Below are 15,364 nucleotides of genomic sequence, written 5' to 3'. Positions count from 1 at the left end.
ATCAAGGTCTCAGGTTACAACCTTAGAACACACCACACTACTGCTTGCAGCAAATGCTGAACTCCATTCTGCTCCACATCACAAAGATAATGATCAGAATTCTGTTCTTACAGTCAATTACTTCACAATGAAAAGGTAGCATGTAATTAACCATCTTGCTTTCAGCTTGTTTCCGTAGCCTCTGTTTAATCATTTTATGTAAACAAATTAGAGACTGAAATGAGCTAAACTATTGATCTCAAGATAAAACCAGAGGTCTCCTTGGTTTTGAAAGATACTTTAAACTGGAATACACCAACAATGCCATTAAAGAATAATTTTGTAACAGTGTTTCCTGAAGAGTATTTCACAACCCACTTAACAGCAAGTTACTCAAAACAGGACTCACAATTACCATTGATCATCCTGTGGTTTTAACAGGACTTTACTGAGACAAGGAAGATTAGCTGGGTGTAAGACAGCAGTGATGAAAGTTATATGATAGAAATCAGAATCTGTCTTAAGTTAACATGCCCAAAAATAATCTTGGCAAAAGTTATTTATTTGCTTAAAAACCAGTGTTGCTTAAGTCGTCATCATATATTATGGCCAATGTGGGCTTTAAGAAATTTCTCCACTGAGAAAAATGCAGCAGTGAAAATTTCAGAACTGCTTGCCTTATTGTCTGAGTCCTAAGAGTGACGCTGAGCCAAGCGAAGATCTGTTGAAAGGGAAGAGCAATGGGAAAGTATTGATGCTTACGTTTTATTTCATTGTCCTTCTTGCTATACGTTTCCTTGTCTTTTGAAAGAGTTCCATAACCCCTTATTGCCAGACTTTTCATGTTCATGACCTTCTCTAATAGAACACTAGCAAAGTTAGACAATTGAAAAACCACAAAAATCCTTTTTGAAATTTTGATACTTCAATTCTAAAGCTTTAGGCCTTTCATTTTCAGAGGCAGTTCAGGGAAGAATTCTTTCTGCAAATGTCAATATACATGCACATAATAATATTAAAAACCTTCTGAAGTGATCTTCTATTTAAAAACCTGAGCATTGCTAATGATGCTTTTTTAAATCAAAAAGCATTCTTCATAGAAAATATGGAGTGTGTTAACAAAGGCTGCTTCTTAGTGATTTTGCAAAGCAAACATGGATGCACATAAATGCAATAATACTCATTCTGGAATGCCCATGCACTTTAGAACCATTAAAATATTTTATTTATCCTATTCTTGTATTTGCCATCAACTGCAGAAGTGGACAGCTTTGTATCCTGCTACACTTCTACAAATTGGTGTGTTCAGTGCTGCAGGGAACATCCTTATGTGATGCAGGAGGGTAGAAGATGGCTAGTCAATGTATGACAAAAGACAAAACTGGTTAGGATGCACAAAATGTGACAGGAGAAGGCAGAGTTGAGAAGATCTCCAACAGCACAACATAATTGGTACAGTCCTACAACACACAACCTGGCCTTTAAGAAGCTTCCTCAGATATTACTAGAGAGCTAACATGGAACCATGGGTAGACTAGGATTCTGACCCAGTTGTGGAGGTCAAGAGGTGGCTTTGTATCAGACACACTCTTTCAGATGAATCCATCTGAGAATGTTGCTGTGAACATTATATGGAGGTAGGGAAAACAAAATACTTGATCCCTAGCTCCTTGGAGTAAGGGATAAATAATGCAATAGACAGATGGTCTTTTTGAGATATATCTGAGCTCATAATAAAAATCTGACCATGTAACTCACACAGATTACATCCATAAAAAAAGATCATGGACTATGGAAACCATACACCTTATCCCTTTCATGAAAGTCATGGCTCACAATCCACACCTCCTGTGCAAGCCTCACTTAAATAAACAGAATTCAACAATTACTCAAGTCTCTGTGGCATTACATAAAAAATGTTCTACACCTCATATGATTTCTTCTGATTAAACTGTACCCTAAGAATATTTCTTCCCACAGGTCAACCATACTGATTGTTCAGTGGTGGAATAAAAGAAACAGTCCCTAAATATCTGCCTCCATATGCCACACATTTAAAACTATAGGACATAACAAATAACTGACATCAAATGGTGGTACATGAAAGACAATGTTCCATGGGGAAACCTTTTGGTCTGACCCTGCATTTTTGCACACTATAAATGCTCCAATAACTTGAAAATGTGATGATCTGAAATATAGGTAATGAAAGAGCTTCACACATGAATGCTCACATTTTCAATAAGGAACTGGCACATTTGTAGATTTATTCAGAAACTGTGGCATAAAATGTAATAGGCTGTATTGAATAAATAATATATGCTTTTAAAATGTTTCAAAATATACATGAACATTATAGTTGGTATAAGTCATATCATGCTTCAACAATCTCTTCTTTGATATATGCTATTAATCATTTATATTGCACTTATAATGTTCAAAGTGCTTTAAAGACTCTATACTGCTTGTCCTTGCATGTTATGTGGTAGGTCACTCTGATCCCTATTTTGATTATAGGAAACAGTTCAGGATTATGTTTGAAGCTAAATATTCCATTACTTTGTGCATGTGCACTGAATGTAATACATATATGTGTACAAATCACAGAAAGGCCTGTCATACAGCTTTTGGTGCCCTAAGCCAACCAGCCTGCTGCACTCCCACTGGCCAGCTCAGATGTGTTCCAAGCTGCTAGCCAACCCACCCTGCATCTGCTGGCCAACCTATGTGTGCCCCACTCCAGCTAGCCAGCCTAGTATTGCCCCCTCCCACCAGCTAGCCTGGTGGGCATGGTCCAAGCCACTGGCCAGCCTGAAAGGGTTCACTGTGAACTATAAGCCTTCCTGGGTTGGCATTCTCCTGTCCCAATGGAGTGATGGCAGAGGTGGTGGCCTCCAACTCTTTCTCCCTTCTTTGTGGGAGCAAAGCAGAAAAGGCAAGTGGGGCCACCTTCCATGCCCACCACACAGATAGAGAGAGGTAGCAGAGCCCTGCACTGTAGAGCTGCTAGCTGCTTGCTCTTTTTCCTTCTACCCTGCACAGGAGTGGAATGCGATGGGGGAAATGAAGCAAGGTGATCTGGGTAGCAGCATGGAGGCTTGGGACTGTTGCCTGCCATCAGCAAGCCTCTGTTGGTACCACTGGTGCCCCTTCACCCTGGGTTTGCCTAGTCAATGGGCCACCTTTCCTCAAAGAACAAGTACAAACATGTATGTCCAGATCAAAAATGTGGGCATTGCAAACACATTAGAGCACTCCCATTACAGGCTAGAAAGAGGATCTCAACTGATTCTTTGCTTCCTTCCAACAGTAAAATCTAGATCCATTAATGCTGCCATGACATCATAGTAATCCTTCCTCAAGAAACCTGAAGCATCTAGGTACAGATGGAATCCAAGCTTAAGTAAGATGGATCTTAGTCAATGGAAAATATGACTTTGTGAAAGTTCTTTTTATAGGCTGTTAGTTGACAGCATGAAAACAGATGATGGGTAAATAAAGAGGTAAGCGGCAGAGTGCAACGCGCTTCTTTTCATTGCCAGCATGAAAACAGGGTCAGCAAGACCTGGAGTGCTTGTCCTTGGGAAACCACTATTAGAAAGTACCATTTTCTACAAATAAGAAAATTGTGTGAAGACAATTGTTCTAGAAGACAAGATAATGGCACTATTGAAAATATCCCTTTGGAACCGGTATTCCCACATGTGGAAATTATTGGTCTTGTTTTGATATACTGATATACCCTTTTCCACCAAAAGCACTAAGCAGAATTGTAATTTCATAACCCACATACCAGATTATCTTTGTAACAGAATGGTCCACTTGGGTCCTAGTGCCTACCTAGTTGTGTCAGATAGGCACAAGGACTCAAGCAAAGCATTCTAAAACAAAGACGGTCTAGCATGTGGCAGAGGAAGTTTCAATTCTACTTAGTTCTTTTGGTGGAAAAGGGTATTGTGGTTTCTACTGAATTCTGAAAAGAGCATCCACTTCAAGTAATATAACTATAGGATAAAGAAATATTACTTATTAATGTATTCAATGTACAGTATTCAAGCAAATTCTAAATGACATTACAATCAAAGTAGTTTGAAATTAAGAAAATTATCTTTGGCCAGTGATACTTTGGATTTATATCCTGCTTAGGAAGCTACCACAAATTATTTTCCTGTGTTTCCTGAAATGCAGAAGTTATGGACTTTAGTGGAAGTTTGGAGGTTGAAGAAGATCGAAAAGCCTATATGTTGATATCAGCTGAATGAAAGGGGGCCTTCGCAAGAAAAGCTACAAAAACTTTTCCAGAACTGTTAAATATCAAGGGGGCCAGTGAAGCCCATTCAGTGCTCAAGAATCAATGATGTTTGTAGCAGAACCATAAATAATGTATGAATGACCCTAACATAATACGCAACTATGGAGATCAAAAACAAAGACTTTTGCCGGGAACAGATACTGATGGAAAAGGACATGAGAAAACCTTCCTGACAGACAGAGTGGTATAGTGGTTAAGAGCAGGTGGATTCTAATCTGGAGAACTAGGTTTGATTCCCTACTCCTCTACCTGAGTGTCTGAGGCTTATCTGATGTACCAGATGTGTTTCCACACTTCTACATTCTTGCTGGGTGACCTTGAGCTAGTCACAGTTCTTTGAACCTATCTCAGCCCCACCTACCTGTTACGGCCCTGATCACCCTCCATATTATTGCCATAATATTTTCTTCAAAAATCGTATTGGCAGAAGCCAGTTGTCATACACTTCTCTGTGTAGGTAGCAGCATGTCCACTTGGCAGCAAGCCAAAGGTCAAAGGTTTACTTTACAAAATCTAATCAAGGGGATGAGTTACTCCAGAATAACCTGGAGGTCTCATTTTGTTTGTGGGCATGATCTTGATTACCATACCTTGCTGAAATACTGTAAGGCAAAAGAATATGGAAAAACACCTTGGTATCAGATGCTGTATTTCACTATCTCTTCTAGAAACCATGTCAGCAACAGTTGGTTGCTTCTTTGCATTTCTTCCACCTATTGTTATGACTCTCCTAAACCACTCACCCTGTCCTAATCAAAATCGTCTCAGCCAAATCTGAATAACCTGAGTGGAGGCTCCAAAGAGGTTACTTTTGCATGAAAGCCATTCTGTTGCTTCCTGATTTAAATCTAAGAGCAATTGACTCCATTGTCCCGCAGTACTTGCTTAGGAACAATAGAAGAGCTGCTAATTAGCTCCAGCACCAGCAAGCTCCAGCATGGGCACAAATTCCAGAGAATTTAGGAAAAAATGAAACTTAAAACTCACTTGTTCCCCTTCTCACCTCTACCTGGGCAAGTAAAGGGTATAAAGAGTACTGTGCACCCCAACCCAGTGCTTCATTGCTAACTCTGAACCCTCCGTGGTTCTCTGTTGGTGTGGAGACACGCATCTGTGGCTTTCCTTTCAGCCTGGATTCAGATGCTAGTCATTTGAATCCTTGCCTTCTTCTAGACTTTCTTCAGCTGATTTAGGTAACGTATGACCCCCTGCTTCCCCAAATCCCATTCTATCTTCCCACCTATCTTTCCTCCCTATCTATATACTAGGAACTGTGTGTATGTGCCTTGACTTCTCACTGTGTGATTGTTTGCAACCAAAACTTATATAAAAATATTTAAACTGCAATTTGGTTTTTTGTGAATTCTCTGCAGATATGTCTCAAGCCGTTTCTGGTATACATAGTCTAAAAAGATCCCTACCCAGCCTGCCTCTAGCATTGCCAAGCCAAGTTATTTTCCCCATTGATACTTTAAAATAGTTGTGTGCTGTTACACACTTAGCAGCTGGTGGAGATTCCTTAGAAATAAGTTCACAACCTGTGAAAGCTGGTTAACATACCTCACAAGATGTCTGTTGTGGGGAGGGGAAGGGAAAGGAGTTTGTAAGCCACCTTGAGTCTCCTTACAAAAGAGAAAGGTGGGGTATAAATCCAAATTCTTCCTTCTTCTGACACAAGCAACCCTGGGAGGCAAGGAAGCCAGACAGGATACTAATGTTATAAGTCAACCAGTATCAGAAAGACATGGGCCAATATTTGAGGTATCACTAGGAATGTTGTGAGGACATAAACTTTTGTACTTTTGGAAAAAAAAGACTGCATGCTAAGCTGTAATGATGCTCCTACCTCTGTCCACAGTCAGAGATGTCAGGACCATGCTCACAATACCCAGGAGTTGTAGTGGGGGGGGGGGCACAGAGTGCAACCTGGAAGGGGGAAGCCTTGTTGAAAAGGTAATATTTGTTCCGGATCTGAAATGACATCACTACATCAACAATGTCCCCATTTTTCTCCGGCTGCTCACTGAATTGAGCATGGGCAATGCAGGACAAGGGCAGGAGTTCACCAGTCTGGAAAAAACGTAGTCCACACCCTTGCCCTGATAAGAGGCAGAAAATTAGATGAGTTATTATTATTATTTATTTGATTTAATAAACCTCTGAAAGGCTAGGTATACAGTAGAAAAAACACAATAAAATCAGTAATAATTAACTATTAAAACAACTCAGTTAAGTAACCTCAACAACAAGGTCGACAGTAATGACAGTAAATGCACTCCCACCCCCCCTCTTGGGAGAAAACAAGGCACAGTGCAAAGATGGTACCATGGGTAGATGGAAGAATAGGTGGCAATCAGTTGCAGTGCAATTCTATGCTGAGTTACTCCAGTCTAAATCAACTGGCTTAGACTTCACAGGACTGCACTGTTAGTCAAGCTGTTAAGAATAAACTCAGATTGAAGATTTTCTGCATCTTGAATTGCTAATAGATAATAATGAGTTAGTATAAAGTGTGTTCAATTAACATCTCAACATCTATAACCCATTTTCCACTTTCCTTTTAATCTGTTATTTTTTTCTTTTTCATCATGTCAGATAAACTGTTATAACTATGGTGTCTGCATCTTCCTTAGAAGCACGATGCTCGCCTATTTAGGTGATATAAGGATTTTGCAAGATTCCAAATCACAGTGGTCTGTATGCACAAAGGATCTATGGTGTATAAAACTGTTGCTACATCTGCATTAATGATGAAGTCTGTGGATGAAGTTCTTCCAATCAATGCAATCAATGGGAAAACTCACTTCCATGGAAGTTCTACAGATGGCATCTGCAGTGTTCTCTATGAGGATACATAATACATTTCCCGGGGAGGGGGTCTGGAGGCTAAATTTAGGCTGCTAGGTAACAGGTTGAAGTCCAGGACCCCCAAGGTAGCATTCTTAGAAATGTTACCTGTTCCTCATGCAGAGCCAACTAGGCAAACGGAGATACAGGGTCTCAATGTGTGGATGAGAAGGTGGTGTAAGGCAGAGAGTTTCAGATTTGTTAAGAACGGAAGGCAGGTCTGTACAAAAGGGACGGGCTTTCATCTTGACCAAAAAGGAACCAGGCTGCTGGCACTCAACATTAAAAAGGTGGCAGAAACTGATCCCTGGGGAAAGCCAACAGGATCTGAGGTGACTTCGGTTCAGAATAAGTATCTATGGGGATGCAGACAGAGGGAGGTTTTTCTAAATCAACTACATACAAGTGTGGAATATAGCAATGTGCATGTGATAAGTTGATAAGTGATAGGGTCTACAAAGGGCTAGAGGGCAAAGCACATAAATCTCAGGTTAGGGACAAAGACAGGGTATATCCTGCATGTGAGCTCCCAAAGGCATCTGGTGGGCTACTGCAAATACTGGATTAGATGGACTCTGGTCTGATATAGCAGGCTCTTTCTTATGTTCTTAATGTTTTGCACAATTGGCTAATATTTACAGATAACAGTGTGAAGCTTGATTCCAGTTGCCATTTGGAAATGCATTTTCAGACATGAAAGAACAGGTAACCAATCAATATTATATATGTATGTAGTATGTATGTACATATACATAAGTAAGTAAGATGTCTGTGATTCACTCTGGATATAGTTATTCTCTGTGGTTTCCATGGCAGGTTTTCAAAAGCAAATTGTGCACCTGCTTGCATTTTGCGTTTAAAGAAGACCCATACTAATGATATCTAGTACTAATGAAAGAACATTTGCACAAGATCCTTGAAATTGCTGTTGTGCAAAACAGACTGCATATAATTTTTCAAGCCCTATTTAACGTGTATGCTGTAAAAGTTGCTTCTTTTTTTATTGGAGTGGGAGGGTGAGTTGGAAGAGAAATTGAGCCAACATACTGTCCTTAACAATAGCACTTACTAAGCTTCATCTTTAAGAACTGTGTTTTATTTATTCAAGTACAAAAACACATCTGGATTCTGAAACAAGCCAAGGAAAAAATATTTTGGCTACTTCAAACTAAACAGCAGCCAAGCTGTTTCCTTTGACCATTATATGCACAGCAGCTGCAGAGGACAATACATGAATATGCTTTAATTATATTCTTATTTTAAAAGAAAGAGTCATTTTGTTCTACTGTATTCCCCATTCTCCTTAAATCTTTATTAGGCTGCATAAACGGATTAATACTGAGCTCTTAGCTGCTCTTGGATCTTTTTTTGAATAATTAAGTCACATTCCATCAACAGTTTTTTTCAACCTCATTAATAATTTGTCAATGTGTGAATGTAAGGCAAATGAAAATGAAATAATCACAAAATCAAGCATGAGGAATGAGGCCTTGAAAGAGCAAGGCCTGTACCTGTATCTGGCAGCCCCTCTAGCCACCAGGCTCAATGCAAAATAAGGCTGGTACAGGACTTCACTAACTAGTATGGATTCTCTGGATCCAAAGGGCTCATAGAATGAAGCACAAATGGACTTGATAAGACATCCATTTTATTATTCTTAAATTACTACTGCAGGGAGGCCAATTTCAGTTCAGAGCTGTAAAGCAGAGTAAGAAATGTTAACATTTGCTTGCTTTATTGAGAAAAATATACATGCTGCCTCCTCAACCCCGTGCTCAAACTTTCCCACCCTGCAGTGGTGGGATTCAGCAGGTTCGCACCACTTTGGCAGAACCGGTTGTTAAGTTATTTGAGTCCCACCACTACCACCCTGTTGTCATTTTCCCAGCTTCAAATGGCCTTTCGATCTCTTCTCTACTGAAGGGAAACATGCAGGCAATGTATAGATAGCTTGTATATTTCCCCTAACAGGGAAAGCAGCAGCTGGGGTGTATGTGTGTAAGACAGAGGGGTTTCTGTTCTCATGTGCTATGCTCCAGGGCCTTCAGAAACTGCTGTTTGGTGGTAGAAAGTACTGTCAAGTCACAGTACCGCTGTTTAGCAACAGTAAAATACACAGGAGACCAGATCATGGATCTTCCAGTATCTTGTCTCCTTTGGCACTGAGAATTGTTTCTCTGACTCTCTTAAAAAGACTCTTAATGGAATATGCATTTAAGGGGAAGGTGTCAATGGGCAGGTGAGGAGGTTGAGCGAGCAGACTGTTCTCATGTCAGCATTTGCAAGGCCACTCTCTTAATGGATACTGGAAGTGAACAGAAAAACTAGGAAGGAACTGTCCTTAGGAGAGAAAAAAGAACTTTTATGTATCCCAAGTGTAAATGCTCTGTTTATTGTATCAATATGTGTGGTATGTAATCAGATAATGACTTTCCCAAAAGACAGAAGATCACGGTAGTTACCAAACATGTTCCTAAGTGTTGTTCTATTGATTTATTTCTTCTCATTTAAAAACAAAATTAAACAAACTCTCAGTGTCCAAAGGAACTACCTAGAGGCCACTGAATATAATTGTTTTCATTTAGCCCCTACAAATGTTACACAGACATAGCAGTTATAATCACAAGACTAGGGCATTTTGGAAGCTTCCTTTCAGACTGCTTGTGGGAAAAGCCCAACAGAGGCCTAATGCAACTATGAAAATCAGCTTGTTGAAGCATACTGAAAATGGGTAGGTTGGAAAATACATGGAAATTTTGGGAATGAAGCCTGAGGAAGTTGGGGCTTGGGGAAAGGAAGGATTTCAGTGGGGTAAAATGCCACAGAGTCCACCTTCCCAAAGCAGCCATTTCTTCACCAAGCCATCTGAGCTGTGGAGGCTTATCTGGGGAATTCAGATTAGCCTGTGCACTCCCACACACGCCAGCTGGGTGACCTTGGGCTAGTCACAGCTTCTCGGAGCTCTCTCAGCCCCACCCACCTCACAGGGTGTTTGTTGTGAGGGGGGAAGGGAAAGGAGTTTGTAAGCTCCTTTGAGTCTCCTACAGGAGAGAAAGGGGGAATATAAATCCAAACTCTTCTTCTTCTTCCTTCACCACATCTTTTATAACTTTTACTAGTGGTAAAAGTCCATTTTAACAGCCAATAAAATGGGCTCTAGACAGGAGGGAGCGACTTCTCTGCCCCCCCCGCCTCTTCTCTTGCCCCCCAACTCACCATTTGCCACTTTTGATGGGTAGGTCTTCTATTGGCATGGGTGTTTGGGACAGGGAAGGGTGCTCAAGGGAATTGGAGGGCTTCTGCCAAGCCATATAGGGTTTCAGCGGCTTGGGGTGGTGTGAAGGGGTGTTGTAAGTGTTGTAAGGCCTGGCAGAGCAGCGGGTGCCAAGGAACTGCTGCTTCACTGGCTGGGAAGGGGTGGTGGTGGGGAACCAGGAGGGTATTGGGGAGGCTGGCAGAGCAGTGGGTATGAAGGTGCTGCTGTCCTACTGTCCTAGCTGGGCTTTTGAGGGTGGCGAGGAACCAAGAGCGGGTTGAAGAGCCTGGCAGAGCAGTAGGTGCTAAAATGCTGCTGCTTCACTGACCTCGCTTAGCTTTTGGGGGGAGAAAACAGGAGGCTGTTGACTGGGCCAATGGGGCCAGGGGGATTTTGCACTCCTCCACGTGACCCAAATCCATGCGTCCGGTGCGTCATGTCCCCCCACCCCTGGGAGCTTCGCAACTGATCAAAGATCAATTCATATGTGCATGTAAATTACCTGATTCACTATTACATTACTCGACACTTGATGACTTGCAACTGAACATATGATGTGAACCCATGGAAAAGTGTCATATTTTAATCAGTAGGAAGTAATATTACATTTCCTTGTGTGATGTTTAATCATTTACACTTGGAAGCTATCACTTAATACTATAGTAATCAAGACATCAACACTGAAATATGAACTGCCTTTAGACAAATACCTCCAAGGAGCCAGCCCATAAAAGTCCTGACCTGTTGTAGTGCCGTTTTAACAGGAAAGAGAACTGGAACTAGTAATCTGCGAAGAAATCCATTTTCATATTCTTGACATTTTCAAAGACAGTAATAACATTTTGAACCAAAAAGCTGGATTGTGCACTGATGGAGAACGAAAGGCATAAAGTCAGGGGAAAGTGAAGAACTGAAACAGAATTAAGTAACATGGATGCTGAAATAAATGAAGACAGAACAAGAAGGATGCATCTTAGGCACTAGTTTATGGTTCAGACTTAAATATAAGGATAATGTTCATTAAAGAGCTCCTTTTCTACTTCCTAGGAGTAACAAATGCATGGGAACACTAGGAGATATTCTTGTGAAAAATGCTACTATTGAGACAGTAACATGAAGAGAGGGCTGTAAATAGTAATAGGAGGCAAGACTGTGTGAATCCACAAAATGATGCACTGGCCAAACCTGCTCTTGCAAGTAATCGCATTTAGTGAGTGGAACACTAACTGTATCTGTTCAACTCAGTCACTAGCTACAGCTAGCGACCAAGGACAGTAATATAGACTCTGGAAATAGTTGCCAGGGAGCCACAGCCCCCCAACAGAAACTAACATATGAAAATGAGTTTCATGCAGATTTGGGCCTTAGTATCTGCAATAATCTGTTCCATCACTGATCTTACCATTTCATCACTACAAATGAAATCCTTTATCCCAGAACCATGACACATATTCCAGGTTGCTAGTTAGATCTATTTTCATCTTTCCACATGGTTAATGAGAGGCTGAACATATGCCATGTACAATAAACATATCTTATAACATGGGTAGGCAGTGCTCTGTCTTTCTCTCTCAAGCATAACTCCCTCAAAAGAACTATAAGTTTTAAACTTATAAAACAATAGTTAATCCTTAACTAGCCTGCGATAAGTAATCCTGATTATACATTCCTGTTCAGAACCATAAGAAATATCTTCATGGACAAAGCAAAAGTCCACATAATCTACCATTTTTGTAGGTTTTTTAATGAACAGCAAACACTGAAGTTCAAACTTTATGTTACAGATTTTAATGTCAGGTCTAGGTTCTCAGACCAGTCACACAGAAACTGTGGGCAAACAGCCTTTGAAAAAGCTGCAGGGGCCTGATTATGCTCAAGAGTGGAGTGGAGGAGGATCCCCCCCCCCCCCGGTACCATTTTCCTGAGTCAAAACAGACCTTGCTGTATTGTGCAATTTCAGAGTAAGGCACACAATCCTGGCCCTGGATCATTCTGATCTGAGAATTTATTTATTTTATTACATTAAATTTATATTCACCCATTCCCAACAAGGGTTTGGCTCTGGGCGGCATGCAATGATTAAAATATAATAATACAATGCATACAATAAAGAATATGATTAAAACCTAATGATATCTAAAAATACAATCAGCTGATGGCAGATAAATAATAAATCCTGTGTAGCCTGTGCTATATATCTCTCCACCTCGACAGTCTGTCTAGTCTATGTAAGGCTAAGGGAGAAAATGGTGTAGGGGAGGCAGGAGCCTCTCTTCCCCCAATACCCAATCTTGAGCAGAACCCACCTCAGGATTTTCAAAGGCAGTTCTCTTAAAATGTGTAATGTCTCATTTCAACCTCTGGGGTCAACCAATAGCCCACAACCAACCCTCTGTTCACATCTCTGGTATAATTTAGCAGTAGGCCAATAACGGACCTATGCTCAATGATAATATTATGATTCTGATATATCCCTATTCATATCTGCTGATGAAGGCTGTATCTTCAAATTAAATCTGATGAAGGCTGTATCTTCAAATTAAATCTACTGCCCCAGGATTGTAATGTTATTGTGTGATTTACCTCCAGAGTTCTTCCGGAAAAGGTCTGTCTTTTATATATACCAGTACATGCATGCATACATACATGCATACATACATACATACATACATACTCACTCACTCTCCCGGGTTTTCCAAAGGAAAAAATATTTTAACAAGATGCATGTTTAATAAGATGTTAAAGATGTCAGATTTCCTTTCCCAACTGTCCTGTTCCCTGGCAAAAATGCTACTTTCCAGCTTTGGCAATTTCAGCAGCTTCAAAGGTTCCCTCTGCTATCTCATTAATCACCCCAGTGCCATGTGCTATCTTACCTGCAGATGTAATTCGTCTTGCAAGTATCTTGTAAATTCAGGCAGTTCGGTTTCTCCTTGTCCTCATATGAACACACAGGAACAATAGTCTGGCGTCTCCTTTCCGTGCATGCAATATTTTGGCAGGAACAGAAGAGCATCCCATAACTGTGCTTCGGGGGAACTTTGTCGAAAAATTGCCTTAGGGCCTTATGACACTTCCGCTTATTGCAGATTTCATTAGACATACTGCTGGTACAGGGGGCTATGTAAGCCGATCGGAGTTTCTTGCAGGTATCATTTAGGTTGCAGGCTTTGGCTGCATCCAAACAATTGTTCCCCTTTGAAATCGTAAACTCCACTGTGTATAGAAGGAACAAAGAAATAGAATATTATTGTACTGGAATGTTCACGTCCATTTTATTCTTATTGAGACACTGAAGATATCAGCTCAAGAAGTTCTCAATATTAAAAACTGACCATAACAACACAAAATAAAACACAGGAAGTAGCATTTAACAGCAAAATTCAGATTTACAACTGTGATCCTCAAACCATTACTGGACCCAAGATATAGGTTACATAGTCAGAGAACTAAAAGATATAGGTTAGATAGTCAGAAGAAATTCTTGTGCTTGCATGTCCTTTCCCCACTGTTCTTCAGTACAAAAAAATCCACATAGTCCACACTTTTTCACACTGTCCCATAATACTAGAACTGTGGCAGGGAGGGCAACAGATTCATGAACATGTTGATGGGCACTAAATTCAGGGTGGATAAAAGGATGTTCTTCTTTACTTAATGAATAATTAAACTGGGATTAATTGCCAGTGAAAACACTGATGACTACTAGTATAAATAACTTTAAGAGGGGTTTAGATGTATTCATGAAGGATCAGTTCCACACTGACTAGTAGACGTGAAGACTAAAGGGAGAGTTCACATTCAGAGGCAGTAAACCGCTGAATAACTGTCCAAACAGGCAACATTAAGGGAAGACCTTGGCCTCTATATCTTGTTTGTTAGTCGTCTAGGGCAGCTGTTTGGATTTGAGGAACAGGATGCTGGACAAAATGGACCACTGGTCTGATCCAGCAGAGTTCTTCTTACAAATATACGTAGATTTCTGCCTAAATTCACTCCCTTCATGCAATCCACACATTCAGAAAGTGGGTAGATTGCAAAAACAGGGCATACTTCGGTGAACAAGTTTTCATATATTTGTTGGTTTACATTAAAAGCTAAATGTGCAGGTGGACATGTGCCAAGCTCCTCCTTCTTAAAGGTACACATTTACTTGGCCAGGCTATATGTAGACCTCTCTCTCTCTTTGCTCCAAAAACTGTCCATTCTGCCAAGGGACTGTTTCAGTATAAGTGCTTTGAGGATCACAGCCTGATATGTCAAAACTACACAAAAAAATTACCATTAGATAGCACTAACATTCTACAGAATTTCAGCATTAGTGCAGTTATAATTATGTATTAAACTCCAAGTTTATTTTGTCTAAAACACAGTGTTCAAAATTGCATGCTAAATCCAAGTATAATTTCCATGTAATTTGCAGGGCATATAATTATGCAATATAGGCATAGTAGACACTAATTACTATGTGATTACAGAGTAATTACATGCCTATTTGTTTCTGGAAGGCAAGTGTTATGCAGAGAGGCTTAAGCTAGATTGCCTTCAATAAGCAGTTACCATGAAAACTTCAAAATGGATTCTGAGCTGTCACATGCCAAGACAGAACTATATATTGGTACATTCCAAAACATTCAGTAACTTCAATCCAGCACTAAAACCCACCATTGTGAACTACAGCCTAGAACCAAGGTGGCGAACCTTTGGCACTCCAGATGTTATGGGCTACAATTACCATCAGCCCCTGCCAGCATGATGGGAATTGTAGTCCATAATTGTAGTCCATGATGGAGTGCCAAAGGTATTGTAGTCCATCTGGAGTGCCAAAGGTTCGCCACCACTGGCCTAGAACAATACAAAGACATAAGGTGAGGCTCAGCCTTAGCTTTGGTTCTTTGCTTATTGTGACTCTGTAAAGCTGCTAATAGCTCCTACCTTATACCAACAACAAAAATTATTGAAAGAAGCTG

At 40.4% G+C, this 15,364-nt stretch overlaps 1 protein-coding gene across 1 annotated transcript in view; it reads right to left on the bottom strand.

Moving 5' to 3' along the window:
- The window catches only part of GFRA1 (GDNF family receptor alpha 1), a 258,054-nt gene that overhangs the window by 76,134 nt on the left and 166,556 nt on the right, over positions 1 to 15,364 (bottom strand). Inside the window, exon 4 of the mRNA XM_048506187.1 lies at positions 13,271 to 13,610. Coding sequence (XP_048362144.1) covers positions 13,271 to 13,610 — 340 coding nt within the window. The remainder of the gene's footprint in view (positions 1 to 13,270; positions 13,611 to 15,364) is intronic.

Source organism: Sphaerodactylus townsendi, linkage group LG08 (genome assembly GCF_021028975.2).
Source record: "Sphaerodactylus townsendi isolate TG3544 linkage group LG08, MPM_Stown_v2.3, whole genome shotgun sequence".
Taxonomy (NCBI): Eukaryota; Metazoa; Chordata; class Lepidosauria; order Squamata; family Sphaerodactylidae; genus Sphaerodactylus; species Sphaerodactylus townsendi.
The sequence above is the reverse complement of the archived record's forward strand: the minus strand, read 5'-3'. Positions and strand labels throughout refer to the sequence as shown.